This window comes from Mizuhopecten yessoensis, unplaced genomic scaffold, assembly GCF_002113885.1.
Source record: "Mizuhopecten yessoensis strain PY_sf001 unplaced genomic scaffold, ASM211388v2 scaffold716287, whole genome shotgun sequence".
Classification (NCBI taxonomy): Eukaryota; Metazoa; Mollusca; class Bivalvia; order Pectinida; family Pectinidae; genus Mizuhopecten; species Mizuhopecten yessoensis.
The window spans coordinates 144,761-167,102 of record NW_018480041.1 but is presented as its reverse complement, the minus strand read 5'-3'; the positions used below and the strand labels follow the sequence as shown (position 1 = coordinate 167,102).

Sequence of the window (22,342 nt, the reverse complement as noted above, 5' to 3'; positions counted from 1 at the left end):
TCTTGGCGCCCACCACTGTACAATCTTCATTAGTTCTTTGTCAGTTCGATCTTTTCTCTTCTTTCCTCTAATCTGTTTGATCGAGTCATGTTAACAGTAAATGCACCTTGAGGTAACTTTTGATCTAAACTTAATACTGATGTGCATTAAAGCCAACCTTCAAAGTGAGTTTGTCGTTTCACATATTTACTAGCACAGTACTTAATGTGAAAGAAATAGAATCAATCATTGCAATATGAGAAAGATCTGTTTAGTTCTTCCTTAATTTAGTCATTTTGTTTTTATGATTAGTCTCAAAATATAACATGCACAACAAGGGATCAAGGGGAACCTACATATCAAATTTGATCCTGCAAGTTATTCCTGAGAAATAGTACTAACTAACCTTCAATGTCAAAAATCATAGATGGCTATCGGTAGGCTATTTTTTTTAACTGATCAGTTTTAAAAGTAAACATGAACATTAAAGGATAGTGGGAAACCTGCATTGGCTGGCCCCCAATTTTTTTGGGGGGTGAGTAAAAAATTTGAAGCACTGGCCAAAATGACATATTGGTGGCTCAAATAATTTTGGGAAGAAATATTTCCATAGCATTTAACACAATGTTTCAGCACATTTAAGTTACAATTAACATGACAATGTTTGTAATATGTAAAACAGAATAAAACATTATATTTTTATTTCTTCAACCCTAGTTAAAACCTGACATGATCCACTCCATTCAGGTCTTCCCAAAAAGAAATACACAAAACATGCACCTCTTAGAAGACACATGTTTGAAATAATTTGTATGAAGTAAAGATATAGCACTCCATGGTAGGTGCTGTAAGTACATATGAAATTTCAGAAAGATCCAACCAGTACTTGAGATATAGCGAGAACAAATTTCAAAAAAGAGCCCCACCCCTATGCCCCTAGGGGGGGTCATACCCACCGTTTATACAAAATTGAGTCCCCTTGGCCAAAGGAGGCTCCAGACTAAATAAGGATAAAATCCCTTAATCCGGATTGGCAAAGAATTTGCTATATTTCCCCTATTGGGCCCCACCCCTCAGGCCCCTGGGGGGCCAGACCCACGGTTTATACAAAATTGGTTTCCCTTCACCCAAGAATGCTTCAGACCAAATATGGACCAAATCCTTTCATTCCTACAGAAGAAAAAGGATTTTAAAGAATTTGCTATGTTTCTCCTATTGGATCCCGCCCCTCAGCCCCCAGGGGGGCCAGACCCACGGTTTATACAAAATGTGTTTCCCTTCCCCCAAGGATGCCCCTGACCATATATGGACCAAACCCTTTCATTCCTAGAGAAGAGGAAGGATTTTAAAGAATTTGCTATATTTCCCCTATTTGGCCCCACCCCAGACACATCATTGATACAAAATTGAGTCACCTTGGCCTAAGGATGCTCCAGACCAAATTTAGTCCAAATTTACTGGGCCATTCAGGACAAGTAGCGTTTTAAAGGAAAAATTGACGGACAGACGGACGGACGGACGGCAGACGCTGCGCCATTGCATAAGCTCACCTGCCCTTCGCAGACATTTCGATTCAAATCGAAGTAATGACAACTGAAAAATGTACTGCCTCCGAGTTAATGTGGAAGGGACTATAATTTCTTTTATTCATTAATTTTTCGACAGTCGCCAAAACTATTTTTGTTGGGCCAGAGACTACCTCACTTTTGACAGCTTTTGGTCGCTCGAGCAAGACTTTAACCGCCATTGGCGAGGAGGTGACCGTCCATTTCAGGCACTGATGCAACAACAGGGGAACCTAAATATAAAATTTGATAAAGATCCCTCTGGTACTTCCCAAGAAATAGCGATAACAAACTTTCACTATCAAAATCAAAGATGACTGCCTGTCGGCCATGTTGTTTATCAGATCAATCTCAAAAATTGCACTGCACAGCTTAAGGGACCAAGGGAAACCTACATATCAAATTTAAGAAAGATCCCTTTGGTGCTTCCCGAGAAATAACAATAACAAACTTTCACTATAAAAATCCAAGATGGCTGCCTGTTGGCCATGATGTTTATCCTATCAGTCTCAAAAGTTGCTCTGCACAGCTAGAGACCAAGGGGATCGTACATATATAATTTGAGAAAGATCACTCTGGTACTTCCAGAGAAATAGCGTTAACAAACTTTCACTATCAAAATCAAAGATGACTTCCTGTCCGCCATGTTGTTTATCAGATCAATCCCAAAAATTGCACTGCACAGCTACTGACCAAGGGAAACCTACATATCAAATTTAAGAAAGATCCCTCTGGTACTTCCCGAGAAATAACGATAACAAACTTTCACTATAAAAATCCAAGATGGCTGCCTGTTGGCCATGTTGTTTATCCGATCAGTCTCAAAAGTTGCCCTGCACAGCTAGAGACCAAGGGGATCGTACATATCAAATTTCAGAAAGATCGCTCTGGTACTTCCCAAGAAATAGCGATAACAAAATTTCTCTATCAAAATCCAAGATGGCTGCCTGTCAGCCATGTTGTTTATCCAATTAGTCAGCTGCACAGCAAAGGACCAAGGGGAACCTACATATATAAAATGAGAAAGATTCCTCAGGTACTTCTCGAGAAATAGCGATTACAAACTTTCACTATCAAAATCCAAGATGGCTGCCTGTCGCCCATGTTGTTTACCCAGTCAGTCTCAAAAGTTGCCCTGCACAGTTCAGGACCAAGGGGATCGTACATATATAATTTGAGAAAGATCACTCTGGTACATCTGGAGAAATACAGATAAGAAGAATTGTTTAAGGACGGACCACGGATGGACGGACCACGGACCACGGATCAAGGATGCAGGATGATTTGAATAGTCCACCAACAGATGATGGTGGGCTAAAACAAGAGGCCCAATGGGCCTGAATCGGTCACCTGGTATTAATCTCACACTTGTAATCTTAAAAGTGGACTAAAATACAGCTACAGGCAGAATATCAGTGTTTGATTCATAAGAACCTATTAAAAGATTTAAACATATCAGGTCATATCAGGTCATTCATTTTGACAAAATTGGTAGCCCTTCATCCCAGCCTGTTAATAACCAAATATCATCACCCTTGGCCTTTGGCTAATTTAGAAGAAGTCGTTTAAAGGTTTTAAACATATTTGATCCCTGTGACCTTGAATATATGTAAAGGTCATTCATTTGAACAAACTTGATAGCCCTTTATCCTAACATGCTACTGGCCCAATATCATTATCCTAGGCCTCTTGGTTATTCAGAAGAAGTTGTATAAAAGTTTTAAACATATTTGACCCCAGTGACCTTGAATATAAGTAAAGATCATTCATTTGAATAAACTTGGTTGCCCTTTATCCCAGCATGCTACTGGCCAAATATCATCATCCTAAGGCTTTCGGTTATTGAGAAGAAGTTGTTTAAAGGTTTTAAACATATTTGACCCCTGTGACCTTGAAAATAGGTAAAGGTCATTCATTTGAACAAACTTGGTAGCCCTTCATCCTGGCATGTTACTGGCCAAACATCATTTATCCTAGGCTTCTTAGTTATTCAGAAGAAGTTGTTTAAAGATTTTTTTAGACAATTGACCCCTGTGACCTTGAAAATAGACGAAGGTCATTTATTTGAACAAACTTGGTAGCCCTTCATCCTAGTTTGCTTCTAGCCAAATATCATCACCCTAGGCCTTTTGGTTATTAAGAAGAAGTTGTTTAAAGTAAATAATTGACGACGGACGACAGACGTTGGACGACGGACGCTGCACCATGGCATAAGCTCACTTGGCCCTTCGGCCCAGGTGAGCTAAAAATCTCAGTTTAATTTGATTTACTGACAAAATGTCAAAAAACTCCATAAAACAGATTGCATACCACAAACTTCACACCATCTATTCCTGCTTCTCGAAAGCTGCGACAAAATTCTGGGAATCCATTCTAAAAGACAAAAATAATTTTCAGAAACAAAAACACTCAATGGTAACCTTTACATAAACATAAATACAATGTATGCTTGTATAACATGCGGAACAGAATAGATATGATTTAACATTTTCGATGCAAATTTTAACATATCGATCACATGTGATATAACGAATATCAGCAATCACTAGGTGCAAGCTTTGGAGCGTTTCGTTGTGGATTGATATAATAATAATAGTCATCAGCCTAACATCACATACATCTAGTCATTCATGAACCAGAAATACCCAAACATAGTCAAATATGTCAATGAATACAAATTTGAAGTGAAAGGCAGGGAGATGATATTGTTATATGAGTATATCTTTCCTTTTGTGACTCCCCTCATATTTGGACAAGTAAAACCTCTAATAGATACACTACAGTAAGTGGAGAAACTATCTTTGATACAGAGGTGGAGGATTACTGGGAGGATATCATCAATTCAATCTTACAAAATTATGTAAGTAGGAAATCTTGTTGCAAGTGGTAGTCCCGACTAAATAAAATTAATCTATAAACTGTCCATGTCATGAAAAGCCTACCTCATATACATCTGCATCTGCTGGAGCATATCAAGTTTTAATACTATAAAATTGGGAAAATCAGAAAAAAAGTCTTTTCTGGAGATGGTACAACCAGAAATAGCTATACAAAGCATTAAATGTGAAAGCAATGAAACAGTAAGGATATCACACTTATATATCAGTGGCGGAGGATACAGCGAGGATATCACACTTATATATCAGTGGTGGAGGAAACGGTGAGATATCACACTTATATATCAGTGGTTGGGCATACAGTGAGGATATCAGTGGTGGAGGATACAGTGAGGATAACCTACTTATATATCAGTGGTGGAGGATACAGTGAGGATGGAAACGGTGAGATATCACACTTATATATCAGTGGTTTGGCATACAGTGAGGATATCAGTGGTGGAGGATACAGTGAGATATCACACTTAAATATCAGTGGTTGGGCATACAGTGAGGATATCAGTGGTGGAGGATACAGTGAGGATATTTTAGTGTGATATCTCACTGTATCCTCCACCACCGATATCCTCACTGTATCCTCCACCGCTGATATATAAGTGTGATATCCTCACTATATCCTCCACCACTGATATATAAGTGTGATACCCTCACTGTATCCTCCACCACTGATATACTCACTGTATCCTCCACCACTGATATATCAGTGAGATATCACACTTAAATATAAGTGGTTGGGCATACAGTGAGGATATCAGTGGTGCAGGATACAGTGAGGATATCACACTAAAATATCAGTGGTGGAGGCTACAGTGAGGATATCAGTGGTGGAGGATACAGTGAGATATCACACTAAAATATCAGCGGTGGAGGATACAGTGAGGATATCAGTGGTGGAGGATACAGTGAGGATAACCTACTTATATATCAGTGGTGGAGGATACAGTGAGAATATCACACTTATATATCAGTGGCGGAGGATACAGTGAGGATATCACACTTATATATCAGTGGTGAAGAATACAGTGAGGATATCAGTGGTGGAGGATACAGTGAGGATATCACACTTATATATCAATGGTGGAAGATACAGCGAGGACATCACACTAATATATCAGTGGTGGAGGATACAGTGAGGATATCAGTGGTGGAGGATACAGTGAGGATATCAGTGTAGGAGGATACATTGAGGATATCAGTGGTGGAGGATACAGTGAGGATATCACACTTATATATCAGCGGTGGAGGATACAGTTAAGATATCACACTAATATATCAGTGGTGGAGGATACAGTGAGGATATCACACTTATATATCAGTGGTTGAGGATACAGTGAGGATATCAGTGGTGGGGGATACAGTGAGGATATCAGTGAAGGAGGATACAGTGAGGATATCAGTGATGATATTACAATTATATATCAGTGGTGGAGAATACCGTGAGGATATCACACTTATATGCATCAGTGGTGGAAGATACAGTGAGGATATTTAACTTATATACCAGTGGTGGAGGATACAGTGAGGATATAACACTTATATATCAGTGGTGGAGGATACAGTTAAGATATCACTCTAGTATATCAGTGGTGGAGGATCCAGTGAGGATATCAGTGTAGGAGGATATATTGAGGATATCAGTGGTGGAGGATACAGTATATTACAATTATATATCAGTGGTGGAGAATACCGTGAGGATATCACACTTATATGCATGATACAGTGAGGATATCAGCGAATGAGGATACAGTGAGGATATCAGTGGTGAAGGATACAGTGAGGATATCAGTGGTAGAGGATACAGTGAGGATATCAGTGGTGAAGGATACAGTGAGGATATCAGTGGTGGAGAATACAGCTAGGACATCACACTTATATATCAGTGGCAGAGGATACATAGAGGATATTACACTTAAATATCAGTGGTGGAAGATACAGTGATGATATCACACTTATATATCAGTGGTGGAGGTGGTGGAGGATACAGTGAGGATATTTAACTTATATATCAGTGGTGGAGGATACAGTTAAGATATCACTCTAGTATATCAGTGGTGGAGGATCCAGTGAGGATATCACACTTATATATCAGCGGTGGAGTATACAGTTAAGATATCACACTAATATATCAGTGGTGGAGGATACAGTGGGGATATCACACTTATATATCAGCGGTGGAGGATACAGTGAGGATATCAGTTGGGCATACAGTGAGGATATCAGTGGTGGAGGATACATTGAGGATATCAGTGGTGGAGGATACAGGGAGGATATCACACTTATATATCAGTGGTGGAGGACACAGTGAGGATATCACACTTATATATCAGCGGTGGAGGATACAGTTAAGATATCCCACTAATATATCAGTGGTGGAGGATACAGTGGGGATATCACACTTATATATCAGCGGTGGAGGATCCAGTGAGGATATCAGTGGTGGAGGATACAGTGAGGATATCAGCGAATGAGGATACAGTGAGGATATCAGTGGTGGAGGATACAGTGAGGATATCAGTGAAGGAGGAAACAGTGAGGATATCAGTGGTGGAGGATACAGTGATGATATTACAATTATATATCAGTGGTGGAGGATACAGTGAGGATATCAGTGATGGAGGATACAGTGAGGATATCACACTTAAATATCAGTGGTGGATGATACAGTGAGGATATCAGTGGTGGAGGATACATTGAGGATATCAGTGGTGGAGGATACAGTGAGGATATCACACTAAAATATCAGTGGTGGAGGATACAGTGAGGATATCAGTGGTGGAGGATACATTGAGGATATCAGTGGTGGAAGATACAGTGAGGATATCACACTTATATATCAGTGGTGGAGGATACAGTGAGGATATCACACTAAAATATCAGTGGTGGAGGATACAGTGAGGATATAAAATGTATATATCAGTGGTGGAGGATACAGTGAGATATCACACTAAAATATCAGCGGTGGAGGATACAGTGAGGATATCAGTGAAGGAGGATACAGTGAGGATATCAGTGATGGAGGATACAGTGAGGATATCACATTTATATATCAGTGGTGGAGGATACAATTTGGATATCACGCTTAAATATCAGTGGTGGAGGATACAGTGATGATATTACAATTATATATCAGTGGTGGAGGATACAGTGAGGATATCAGTGGTGGAGAATACAGCTAACTCATCACACTTATATATCAGTGGCAGAGGATACATAGAGGATATTACACTTAAATATCAGTGGTGGAAGATACAGTGAGGATATCACACTTATATATCAGTGGTGGAGGATACAGTGAGGATAACCTACTTATATATCAGTGGTGGAGGATACAATGATGACATTACACTAATATATCAGTGGTGGAGGATACAATTTGGATATCACACTTAAATATCAGTGGTGGAGGATACAGTGAGGATATGACACTTATATATCAGTGGTGGAGGATACAGTAAGGGAGGATACAGTGAGGATATCAGTGGTGGAGGATAGAGTCAGGATATCAGTGGTGGAGGATAGAGTCAGGATATCAGTGGTGAAGGATAGAGTCAGGATATCAGTAGTGGAGAATAGAGTGAGGATATCACACTTATGTGCGTCAGTGGTGGAAGATACAGTGAGGATATCAGTGGTGGAGGATACAGTGAGGATATCACACTTATATATCAGTGGTGGAGGATACAGTGAGGATATCACAATTATATATCAGTGGTGGAGGATACAATGAGGACATCACACTAATATATCAGTGGTGGAGGATACAGTGAGGATATCACACTTATATATCAGTGGTGGAGGATACAGTGAGGATATCAAACTTATATATCAGTGGTGGAGGATACAGTGAGGATATAACACTTATATATCAGTGGTGGAGGATACATAGAGGATATTACACTTAAATATCAGTGGTGGAAGATACAGTGAGGATATCAGTGGTGGAGGATACAGTGAGGATATAACACTTATATATCAGTGGTGGAGGATACATAGAGGATATTAGTGGTGGAGGATACAGTGAGGATATCAGTGGTGGAGGGTGAGGATATCAGTGGTGGAGGATACAGTGAGGATATCAGTGGTGGAGACTGCAGCTAGGACATCACACTTATATATCAGTGGCAGATGATACATAGAGGATATTACACTTAAATATCAGTGGTGGAAGATACAGTGATGATATCACACTTAAATATCAGTGGTGGAGGATACAGTGAGGATATCAGTGGTGGAGGATAAAGTCAGGATATCAGTGATGATATTACAATTATATATCAGTGGTGGAGAATACCGTGAGGATATCACACTTATATGCATCAGTGGTGGAAGATACAGTGAGGATATTTAACTTATATATCAGTGGTGGAGGATACAGTGAGGATATCAGTAATGGAGGATACAGTGAGGATATCAGTGATGATATTACAATTATATATCAGTGGTGGAGGATACAGTGAGGATATCAGTGGTGGAGGATACAGTGAGGCTATCACACTTATATATCAGTGGTGGAGGATACAGTAAGGATATACATAGAGGATATTACACTTAAATATCAGTGGTGGAAGATACAGTGAGGATATTTCAATTATATATCAGTGGTGGAGTATACAGTGAGGATATCAGTGAAGGAGGATACAGTGAATACAGTGATGATATTACAATTATATATCAGTGGTGGAGAATACCGTGAGGATATCACACTTATATGCATCAGTCGTGGAAGATACAGTGAGGATATTTAACTTATATATCAGTGGGGGAGGATACAGTGAGGATATCAGTGAAGGAGATGATATTACAATTATATATCAGTGGTGGAGAATACCGTGAGGATATCACACTTATATGCATCAGTCGTGGAAGATACAGTGAGGATATTTAACTTATATATCAGTGGGGGAGGATACAGTGAGGATATCAGTGAAGGAGATGATATTACAATTATATATCAGTGGTGGAGAATACCGTGAGGATATCACACTTATATGCATCAGTCGTGGAAGATACAGTGAGGATATTTAACTTATATATCCGTGGTGGAGGATACAGTGAGGATATCAGTGGAGGAGGATACAGGGAGGATATCAGTGAAGGAGGATATAGTGAGGATATCAGTGGTGGAGGATACAGTGTTGATATCACACTTATATATCAGTGGTGGAGGATACAGTAAGGATATCAGTGAAGGAGGATACAGTGAGGATATCAGTGAAGGAGGATATAGTGAGGATATCAGTGGTGGAGGATACAGTGAGGCTATCACACTTATATATCAGTGGTGGAGGATACAGTAAGGATATCAGTGAAGGATGAGGATATCAGTGGTGGAGGATACAGTGAGGCTATCACACTTATATATCAGTGGTGGAGGATACAGTAAGGATATCAGTGAAGGAGGATACAGTGAGGCTATCAGTGGTGGAGGATACAGTGAGGATATCACACTTAAATATCAGTGGTGGAAGATCCAGTGAGGATATTACAATTAAATATCAGTGGTGGAGTATACAGTGAGGATATCAGTGGTGGAGGATACCGGGAGGATATCAGTGAAGGAGGATACAGTGAGGATATCAGTGATGGAGGATACAGTGAGGATATCACACTTAAATATCAGTGGTGGAAGATCCAGTGAGGATATTACAATTAAATATCAGTGGTGGAGTATACAGTGAGTGGTGGAGGATACAATGAGGACATCACACTAATATATCAGTGGTGGAAGATACAGTGAGGATATTACAATTAAATATCAGTGGTGGAGGATACAGTAAGGATATCAGTGAAGGAGGATACAGTGAGGATATCAGGGGTGGAGGATACAGTGAGGATATCAGTAATGGAGGATACAGTGAGGATATCAGTGATGATATTACAATTATATATCAGTGGTGGAGAATACCGTGAGGATATCACACTTATATGCATCAGTCGTGGAAGATACAGTGAGGATATTTAACTTATATATCCGTGGTGGAGGATACAGTGAGGATATCAGTGGTGGAGGATACAGTGTGGATATCACACTTATATATCAGTGGTGGAGGATACAATGAGGATATCACACTTATATTTCAGTGCTGCCAAGCTGTGTATATACCAGAGCTGTGTGCTATCAACTCTTTTATATGGTTCGGAATGTTGGCGGATGAGAGAGGAAGACTTGTCGAAATTGCCAACATTTCACACAACCAGACTGAGAAAATTTTTGAAGATTTTCTGGCCAAGAGTAATCTCCAATGATGAACTGCTGAGACAGTGCAACACGGAGAGTTTGAGAGACATCATCAAGAAGAGACGCTGGAGGTGGATTGGACATGTGCTAAGAAAGGAAGGTGACTCCATCACAAAGGTTGCAGTACACTGGACTCCTGAAGGTAAACGGAAGAGAGGTCGCCCAAAAACCATATGGCGACGCACGGTGGAAACAGAGCTCAGTGACATGGATCACAGCTGGGGAACTATCGAGCGTTTAGCAAAAGATCGAAAGGTGTGGAGGAACTTTGTTGCTGCCCTAAACTCCACCGGGCGTAATAGGCAGTAAGTAAGTAATGAATTTAATTTTAGAAATAAATAAGAATAGTGAAATAAAACAAAACCGGTGTAATTTTAATTACATTGCGGGCAATACAACAATATTATTTTTCCATACACATTTAGTCTAGTGTACACATAATCGTCGCCATGTGATGATGTTTTCTTTACTTGATTTCTGTGCAGGTCCGTGTTGTTTTTTGCTAATTTGAGTAGATAATTTTGAGAAGTTTTGATAGTACCGACCAATAAAAATTAATATGCATATTTGAGTAGATAATTTTGAGCAGGTAACTTGTCATAAATAGGGCATTTCTCAATACTGTGTTATAGTTCAACATTACGTATGGATGATTTGTGCATTTTGTGCAACTACGTGTGTTAGACGCAGACAGCATAGTATCGTGACAGGGTGTTTTTTAATTGTTTATATCATGTTAGAAGTTGTATAAGTATTACTATTTTTCATTTTAAACGTTAAAACATGTACAGGTGCATTTTATAAAGAACATCATTACTTAATTAAGGGAATGAAATGAAAATGATAATATGCAGTATATTCCGGATATTAGTATGTCCGTTGTCGGCTTCGGTGATGAATATACAAGTTTGTTCTTCATCTTCCGGCACATAATTATATCTTGATTCAAGAGAAAAATAAGTTTTTTTAACTTTTAACATGATATTTATGACTTAAAGGAAAAAAAAAAAAATTAGGGCGCCGGAAACAACCTAGGGCAAACAGGATTTGGGGCGAAACCCTGTATACCGTATATATACACTGCAATATATATAGCACCAACTGTATGTAGTAACCATCTTGTATTTTACTTTACAATTATTATAAGACACCGTTTGACAGAAGCTTATGTGTACTTACCTAAATATTACGATCTATTACTGTTTTAAAGCTGGAAATTATACACGTACATGTATATTGTTTCTCTCTTGAGTTGCTATCTGTCTGATATGGGTACCTGTCCCCTATACCTGTACTGCACGTTTCCTGTTCCTTCAATGAAGTTCAGCTGGTGTGGTAATTAATTTTATCCCTATTGAAAGATATCTAAGGTGATAAATCTCCTAACTTTGGCCCCTATCAGTTGACCTAAGGTAAAGAAATAAGGGGACAGTCTGCTTGGACAGATGGGATAATTAGTACATGCAGCAGACGATACATGATAAACATTACCGCTGAAAGCCATTGCCCCACATCGTTTATGGTCCATCGGACGAGTCCAGAGTACTCGGGAAGAGTTCCACTCATGATCAATGTCGTCAACTGGGCAGCAAGTCCACCATTCAAGCTGTCACTCGGGATGTATGTGTATATTACTTCCTTGTAATGTACGAGCTTCCGTGTTAAGTTTAAAACTCCGGCACTTCTCTGCGCTCCTATCCGGAACCGTTCTGCGTTTATCCTTGATATGTACGGTGATGTGAGAAGGGGTGTAACGAATCATGATCACGGTACAAAAGATCGATATAGCTAGGACGGACGTCTTTTGTTTGGGTTAGTCAATTTACGCATACATGCACAGTACATGACGGAGTTTTTCACTGGTCCAAATGAAATATGAATAATTTGGCCGACTTTTTTGGTGATCTATTAGTATTCATGATGAACACGGAATGCGACATATGCAGTCTATAAGCCCGAACTATCTCCTTTTACTTGTTATTTTTCGATATGAATTTAAGACCCATCAAAATAGTTTAAAACTGAGAGAGTTATTTCCAGGGGCGGATGTAGGGGTGTTGCCCTGCCCGGACACAATGGCCCTGGCTGGGCAACATCCTTTTTTCTGTGTCCAAAATTAATCTAACCCAAACATGTTTGAATATTTTCCTCCATCTCTTGTGAATTTCTTTTTAAAAAGTTGAACCAGGTTTTCTATGGATTCCCCTAGCCATCAATTTCAATATATGTAAGCCTGAGGGTGTTGTCCAAACACCACTGATTTCACTTCCCTAAACAAGTAAAGGTTATTGCATGGTTTTCGAGTAACAAGGGATTTATTACACCCGAGCGAAGCGAGGGTGTAATAAGTCTCGAGTGATGAGAAATCATGCAATAACTGACTTACTGCATGCTTTCCAACTCGAACAAAACAGAAAACTTGAGTAAAAAATATTCACCTGGACAATCTTTTTACCTACCCTACACTGCAGATAATTTACATGTACCTGTGTGAGTGAGTACCAGAACCAGGGACGTATAGTGAATCTCTATATACTGTCCCTGCCAGAACCAGTCTGAGTGTATCCTTCATAATGGATACAAGTGTTTTCGGATTACTATCCAGCTCCAGTGTCAGGGAAGGTAAGGAGTGGCTGTTCAACAATTAGAGCAATATACGGGAAACAATATTGAATTTCTGACTACATTTTCAGTTTAATTTTCAAGATGTGGCAAAGTTACAGGATATTGAAACCATTTTCATACATACAATGTAAGGGTTAATCAATCCCTAAGGAATTCCATTTCTTTCAATGAATGGTATATTTGAATGTGCAATTTTGTATAAAAAAACAGCTCCTAAAGATTATAAACTTTTCCATGAAATGCTTATCCTCTCACGTGATAAGGAAATCAATTACGCTGCCAACTCGGTAATTTTGTTTGTTTGTTTTTCAATCATGAAATTACCATTTTTAACTTTATTTATTATTATTTTTCTTATTTTAAATGTGTCGATCAAGTTTATCCTTTCCACTGTATTGACTTCATCATTGCTTACTTATTGATTATCTCCCCTTTCTTACAGCATTTGTGACCACAGTCCACTGGGCACACCCCCTTTCATGGGCATGTAATCATGATTGGCCATGAAAGGGGATTATGTGTGCAGTGGACTGTGGTAGCAAGTGATTTATTACTCACACTTTTCCATTGTGAGGGGTGGGAAGTATGCAGTAATAGGGGATTAACCCCTCTGTTATCAATGTCAGCATGTGTCTGGTCAGATCAATTATCACCTTGTCTTTGTTTTACCTTACCATAATTGGGTATCCATGCACTACCTGTATTTATGGCACGCCATCCTGAAAAAAATACATAAACTACTTAAGGGCAAATATGTAAAGGTTATTGCATGGTTTTCGAGTAACAAGGGATTTATTACACCCGAGCGAAGCGAGGGTGTAATAAGTCCCGAGTGACGAGAAATCATGCAATAACTGGCTTACTGCATGCTTCCCAACTCGAACAAAACAGAAAAGTTGAGTAAAAAATGTTCACCTGGACAATCTTTTTACCTACCCTACACTGCAGATAATTTACATGTACCTATGTGAGTGAGTACTAATCATAACCAGGTAAGATTCTCAATAGCCCAGTCTGAGTGTATCCTTCATAATGGATACAAGTGTTTTTGGATTACTATCCAGGTCCAGTGTCAGGGAAGGTAAGGAGTGTCTGTTCAAAATACGGGAAACAATGTTGAATTTCTGACTACATTTTCAGTTTAATTTTCAAGATGTGGCAAAGGTACAGGATATTGAAACCATTTTCATATATACAATGTAAGGGTTTATTAATCCCTAAGGAATTCCAGTTAATTCAATGAATGGTATATTTGAATGTGCAATTTTGTATAAAGGAACAGCTCCTTAAGATTATAAACTTTTCCGGGAAATGCTTATCCTCTCACGTGATAAGGAAATCTTTTTGTGTTTTTCAATCATGAAATTACCATTTTTAACTTTCATTTTTTCCCCCTTATTTTAAATGTGTCAACTAAGTTTATCCTTTCCACTGTATTGACTTCATCGTTACTCACTGATTGATTATCTCCCCTTTCTTACAGCATTTGTGGCCACAGTCCACTGGGCACACCCCCTTTCATGGTCATGTAATCATGATTGGCCTTGAAAGGGGATTATGTGTGCAGTGGACTGTGGTAGCAAGTGATTTATTGCCCACACTTTTCCATTGTGAGAGGTGGGAAGTATGCAGTAATCTTTTTTACATTAACGTACATTTTACCTTAACGTCAAAGGATTTGACCATAAGGGCAAAAAAAAAAATCCACATAAGGTCAAATCTTTTGACCTTAAGTGTAAATAAATCGGCTTAAGTCACATAATGGCAAAAAGAGACGATTACCAATCGTACCCACTACTCAGTCTGTGGTGGACTCTTCCACATTCGGAACAAAATAAATATGAAAAATGAGTCCGGCCAGGGACGTTTACTGTCCCTGGTAAAACTAGCTTTGCGCACAAACTGTTACGTATTTTTCTACCGCAAGTGTAATTAACACCAATATAAAATATTATCAATAAGTTTAGTTGATATATTTAAATATTAATTATTATATTAACGCATATATTTTAAAAGATTGGTATTAGGAAGCACACATTACTATATACTAAAATGGCTGGAATAATCCCGAGTTATAAACTTTTCCGAACGAAACTCGAGTGTTCCGAAGAGCCATTGCGAACTTAAAAAATGTATGTGAAGTTGCCGGGTTTGATTATTCAAATGACCATTAGTTTTGTTGGCCAAAAAGAAAAAGGGTCAGAAATAGTTCTTATTGGTGAGAATCACTGTCATTTGTTAATCTGTTGCACATCATTTTCAACCAGAATGAGACAAATGACAGTAGGGACCCTAGTTTCATGAGGATTTAATATTTGGTGAGGGTACAGTAGTGCAGCTGTAATGATGGCAAACTCGGTAAGAGCGCAGAATTATTGTCATAATCAGTCACCACATACTCAAATATAAAGTGAGATTTTAAAATTCAACTTGATTTATGTCATTTTTCGTACACAGCCTCGTTGAAGAATTCTAGTTTGGTTTGATTTGGGGTGGGGGTGGGGGTTGTTATTTGTTTGATATTATTAATGAGGAAGTATTCGTTTCTTTGACATGTGTCTACCTGTGGTATGCCGTTTATTCCAAGTTTCTGGTTAATAATTTTACAGCAATTTTGAGGTAAAAATTAAGATACAGATAGTTGATGTCAGAAAGCTGAGTTAGTTGATTTAACATTTATCATTCACATCACTTGTCTTGCTTGTTGTAAGCAAATTTGATTGATTTCTACTGATTATCCTGTGTTATAAATTCATGGTTTAAAGTTTGTGCTCATGTATTTTGTGAGTTAACAGGTAAAGGATATGTACAACCACGGACTTAGATAACTAATCTAATTCTGTGGTACAACTGTTCAGTGTTCCTCCAAACCAATCAAATTAGTTAACCTCCCCTCACCCACCCCAAGTAGTTGGTATTGTGACCCATTTTTCAAAGACTCCTATATGTTAATTTAGACCTGGTGGTAAAGAATCTTGCAATCTACCAGATATAATCAAATCTTAAATACACAAAGAATATTTGTAATGAAATACAATTTATTATACCCAGAATATTAACTGCTTATTTTTACATTTGATCTAACTTGACCACTCTAGGTTAACCTAAAGTCCAAGAAAAAATTCACAATAAAATATATTTTACAGGCAATTTTTTATCAAGAATAGTTATACTATGTATGTGTACATATCACTATAGCAAGGTTATTTTATTAGATTAAAATAATCTCTTCATCTTTATTTATGAAAAGTGTCTGGCACTAGATCATAAACTAGGGAACTTGGATATAATTTCAAAAATGAAGAATGTCTTATATTTCAGTTCCTTTTCCAAATAAATTTTATCACACAGGGGAGCATGTGGTAACTGGACTTTTCCCCCAAAGTTTGAAGCAGATTCCAAGAGAAATATTCAGTTTACTAATACACGAGCAAGATACTTTACTCCGCTAGTTCCAGTCTACTCAGCTGTAAATGAGAATGTGATTGGGCAGTGCTAGAAATGTAGAATGCTAGCTGTGAGTGCCGAAATGGCAGCACCGGCTGTATATGCTCCCCAGCGAGTTGAGAAAGATATTGACTGGTTGCAAATATATACAACGGAAGATATTATATATAATAAATGAGCATCACAGTATATATTTATTTTGCTGCACACTTAATAAGCATGTGACATGTCCCTGTAACCCACATCTAATTATAGGTAAGTAGGGGAATTATTATTGGAAGCCAATATCAAGACATCCAACTAGTACAGCACATTAAAACAAGGGCCCCATGGGTTTAACAGGTCACCTGAGTTGTAATACAATTGTTATTTGTTGTTGTGATATGACAAAAACAAATATTACATATGTATAGCAGGGAATTTTGTCCCTCTACAATACTGAAAAGTCTCATTTCCATAAACTATAGCAAAATGTACCCCCTCCCTAGGGTAAATGGGTGACGATTGTTTAAAAAAGTTATATATCAGATATACACCTCATACACCTTCTATAAATCAGGTATATACCTTCTATAAATCAAATATGCATGACATTCTCTACTATCAATAAAAACCTTCCATACATTAGGTATACACAACCTTTACATCCGGCATCAGCTCCTATAAGTCAGGTATCACTTATACACCAGGTATACACCTTCTATACATCAAGTAAACACCTTTAGGTCACTCTCATATATCAGGTACCAGGTATTCTCCTCCCATACATCAGGTATACATCAGGTATTCTCCTCCCATACATCAGGAATACACCTCCTATACATCAGGTGTATACACCTCCCATACATCAGGTATACCTAGACATCAGGTATAAACACCTCCAATACATCACTCATCAGGTATATACACCTCCAATACATCACTCATCAGGTATATACACCTCCAATACATCACTCATCAGGTATTAATACACCTCCAATACATCACTCATCAGGTATATACACCTCCAAATTACATCACTAATCAGGTATATATACCTCCCATACATCAGGTATATATACCTCCCATACATCAGGTATACACCACCTATACATCAGATAAACACCTCCCATACATCAGGTATACACAACCTATACATCATTCCATACATCAGGATTATACACGTCCCATATATCAGGTATATACCTAAACATCAGGTATACATCTCCTATATATCAGGTATTTACCTCCCATATACATCCAGTATATATACATCAGGTAAACACCTCCCATACGTCAGGTATACACCACCTATATATCAGGAATACACCTCCCATACATCAGGTTTACTCCTTTACATCAGGTAACACCTTTTATTCATCAGGTATCACCTCCTTTACATCAGGTATACACCTCTCATACATCAGGGCATTTTAGATCGCTATTCTCTGTAGGAAAGTTATTATTATACCTCATCTATATAAGAGTTGTCTTATTGGTTTAGATTACCTCTTACCATACAAGAAATATGAGCTTGGGGATCTCAACAATTTCCATGCTATGACCCAGGGAGGAAGTCCTCAGGGATTGGTTGGGCTCCATTAAGGACTTGATAGCATGAGTGTTATTTTCTCTGCATGTCCAGCAACATATGAAAGGGATCTGAACTGATTTCCTGTTAAGACCTGGGGAATAAGCCCTCAGGAGCAGGAAATGACCCTGATGCCAATCCTGTAAGCATGGATGTGTTCAGGGTATGGTGGGGAATCTTGATCATTTAAAGTACATAAAGCATTACACCCAAAATTCCTCTACGGCTGCTTTGTCCCAGTTTTTCAGACCCGAGATATGCTACAATCTGTACAGTCATTAAGGAAAAGTAGTTTTTTGAAGTTGAAATTGTCTTATTTTGCTCTATATTGGGCCCATCTTATGCCATGCCCTTCTAGGTTGTAGAAACTTGACTGATACAAAATATGGTCACCTTATTGTCTCAGCCATTTTTACCATATATTGTAACAATTTATATGGTGACAGGTCCTTCTAGAAAGTAGTCTTATACAAGTTAAAATTTTCCAATTTCCCCTTATTGGCCCCGCCCCTCAACCCTAAGGTGGCCACATCCTCTCATAATATAAAAGGCCAAAAATATATTGTTTTGTGCCTACCCAAAACTTTTTTGCCAATTTTCAAAGGAAGAACTGTTCAAGTCCAGATCAGTCTCCTTTCTATGTATAGGCTAAATAAAAATAAATGAAAAATTGAATTTATTACCTATCTATACCTATCCATATTTTTTGCAGACATGTAACAGGAAACAAACATCTTTTGTTGTATATATAGAGGATACTCATACCCAATAAGTGATGACTCTTTATGAGGTGAATCAAATAGTGTTAGTTTATATGCAGTATATTATCAACCAGTTTCAGCAATTAGATGATATATAACTGAAAATAGTCATGAGAGATACTTCATACATAGCTTATTAAAGAAATACATAATACAGTGTACAGAAAATGTAAAGATAGGATTATGTATACACAGTATATAAAGGTACTACATTGTATATACAGAATATATGAAGTACAGATATATTTCATTTGTTATAAACTCTGTACACAATTCTCTATATGCTCTGTTTAACCATAGACCTAAATTAACGGGACCGCCGACTCCATGACGTCACGCTCTATAATCAACCAAGGAGCTTCCCGATGTTCGCAGCGCCCCCACCCGGAAGCAACTTCCGGTTTGCTCCAGGGGTAACACAATGGGTGGCAAACACTGTTGTGTGGTCGGTTGTACCAACTCCAGTAAGAAAACAGGTCAGGGTATTAATTACTTTGCCTTTCCCAAAGATGCAGAATGGCGGTCAACATTGATAGCAGCCGTAAATCGGTGTGATTCGGGGTTTAACCCTGACAGCATGCACATTTGTTCGGGCCCCATTTTGAGCCAAGTTGCCTTCTATTGCGTGATTGAAAAAGTCTAGGTTTAATATCAAAATATGATTTGTTTAATTGTTGATGAATAACTTAGGATTATAAAAATAAAATACAATGATTGTTCTTTTCTTTTGATTTTGTATAAATTTATAATATTTAAATAATGTCACTGAATAAGAACCTTTTAGAATACGGGGAAACGTTCGCTCGGCAGTAAACATGCCCTCAAATAAGTGATGATACAATCCTTTTTTATTTGCCCAGTGTTAAAGAGATATGGCGGGTTGCTATGCCTATATCCCCAAAGCTATGTTACGTCCAACCGTGCACTGTTATGAGTACGCGTCTTTAGGTATTTTTATACAGGTAGCAATATCGGATTCCCGTGTCTAAGAATAGATAATTGTAAACAGACCACATATTTGGTATTTCGGCATTATTTGTTGGTGTTTAAGCACTTGACATAATTACTATTGCCAGTTGGAGGGTAAAACAATTCATAAATTTCATCAAAAATAGTCTTACCTACAAAGCGTAGCTGTACTGTACACGTGTACAGGGATTTGTTGACATGATTCGATAAAAGTATGTCGCACTAAATAATAAAGAAATTATTACTAACAAAACTGATAAATCAATAGGTATGTTATTAAAATGAAAACAAAATGTTCCATCGATTTAAAAAAAACACTATTGCCTTATTAAGGAAAATGATCACATGCCTAAATATTTTAAAAAATAAACTGAAGGAGGAATCGAACCTGCACCGTTTATTTTCTAGTCGCAAGTAAACTGCGTTACACATTTGGCTACATAGAACATATAGATATTGGCAATTACAAACTTATCTAACCCGAGAAACACCGGTCGCAGTTCAGAGAAACTTGATCACCCCTGTTTTCCATTATTTTGAGCACTTTCCCAAAGAAGGACCACTTTTCCGTAATACGATTTGTTTTTGCAAATTACATCACGGTCACAAAAAGTTTATTCAAAAGTTGGTCCTCGGATGGGAAAGTGTTGAAAGTATTTTTTAAGTCCGGGAAACCCCATCACTTTCATAGATATAGTGTATATGGCTATATTTGCAGTATCATATTAGCAATACCTAATTTCTCAGCAGTTTCAAAATTCATATTCAATTGGTTTTGTATCTTTTGTATGCATTTTTGCTACCCGAAATGCTTTACTCCTTATTTTTTTTCCCCGTTTTCATAAATGCCGACTTTGGGAAATACGGGCAGTTTTCCGCCATACCTCTTTACCCACTGCCATCGTCTATATATATATAAAATATTGCTTTGTCGTCAAACGCTACTCCTAGTGTTGTGTTCACCATTGTGGGCAAAAGTTAATACCGGGCAGACGTTTCCCAGTATACAGTAATAATTACGGTTGAAAGATTTTATAGTCTCCTTAATGCTGTCAGGAATAATGGGGTCCACTATGACGAGGTTAATGACTTTCTTTACTAGGTCACGATCAACTTTCACTATGTTTTTCGCTTTTTCTTTGGTCAAGGTGTCGCCACGGGATCAGTGGTTGATTCAAATTCCTGCCATAATAGAGATACATGTAGAAAGTTATTGGAATGTTGTTGTTTATAATTCTGTGCAAATACAACATTATAGTACAATTATTGACTTTTAGCGATAATAAGGTTCACATGCAACTAAACAGACCTGACCAGGAATTTGTTCACAGGTTAATTAATAAATCACTTATCAGAAATGTAATTATGTATACTTTCAAAAGTCAATATTTCGGGTGTCCCAGTGGCTCGGTGGTATAATGCATGGAAAAGGTAGTTCAGTGGTGCGTGACCGCCAGAGAGCAATAGACCGATATAGTGGGTAGGTTCGAGCCCTGGTATGTCTATAGAGATTCCTGCTAGATCTCTCTGGTGACATGATGGTTTTCTCAGTCCTTCTGTTTCCTCCATCATAAACAAAAAACAAAAAAAACTGTATAGGTGTAAATGATAAAATTCTCCGTCTCCTGTAAATTAATGTTAATAAAATATTGTAAATACTATTCCCGCTCGGCCATCTCTCATAAAGAGCTGATGGCTCAAGATGGTAACTGAGGGTAAATTATTATAACATTAAAATCTTTTATTATATACGGCAAGGGTGGATTTGCCCCCCCCCCACCCCCCGTTCAGGATTTTTTTTTGTACATAAAAAACGACTTATGCCATATTAATTTGCTTACAGCCCCCCTCCGTGACACATACAAATCTTGCCCCCCTTCCCCCGTTTCAAAATTTCTGGATCCGCCCCTGTACGGGTGAAAAATATCTGAAATTACCATTTGACTATTTGCAGCACAGAGAGGTGAATTTTGTTGTGTAGACGCCAGCACCAAAACCAGAAAATTCTTCTTATTTTGGATAGTCCACATAATGCCAATGTATGAGAAATTTGCAATTAACCGTAATACACTGACTGGCTGTTAAGATCGATATTTTATTATATTTTCCTCGAAAAGAATTTATTAACAGAAATATGCAATTAAGAGAAATATTTTATTGACAGAAATATGTTAATAACAGAAATATACACAAAAATATGCAAATAAATTAAAATAATTAAAGAAAAAAAACTATTAAGTTATTAACAGACCTGTATGCAATTTTAGTGGAATCCACTGCACAGTGACAAG

The 22,342-nt window shown here is 37.9% G+C and overlaps 1 protein-coding gene across 11 annotated transcripts in view; it reads right to left on the bottom strand.

Annotated features, from left to right (window-relative positions):
• LOC110442655 (vegetative cell wall protein gp1-like) overlaps window positions 1–12,370 on the bottom strand; it is a 206,612-nt gene extending 194,242 nt beyond the window's left edge. For 4 of the 11 annotated variants that reach the window (XM_021486348.1, XM_021486356.1, XM_021486359.1 and 1 more), the window contains exons 1-2: window positions 12,171–12,369; window positions 3,855–3,917 (exon numbers count right to left, since the gene is read on the bottom strand). In XM_021486348.1, the coding sequence (XP_021342023.1) occupies window positions 3,855–3,917; window positions 12,171–12,245 (138 nt within the window). In that variant the 5' untranslated portion in view covers window positions 12,246–12,369. Of the gene's footprint in view, window positions 1–3,854; window positions 3,918–12,170 lie in introns of all 11 variants that reach the window. The other 7 variants (XM_021486351.1, XM_021486354.1, XM_021486357.1 and 4 more) reach the window with 3 other exon arrangements.
• Between the last annotated feature and the right edge of the window lie 9,972 nt (window positions 12,371–22,342).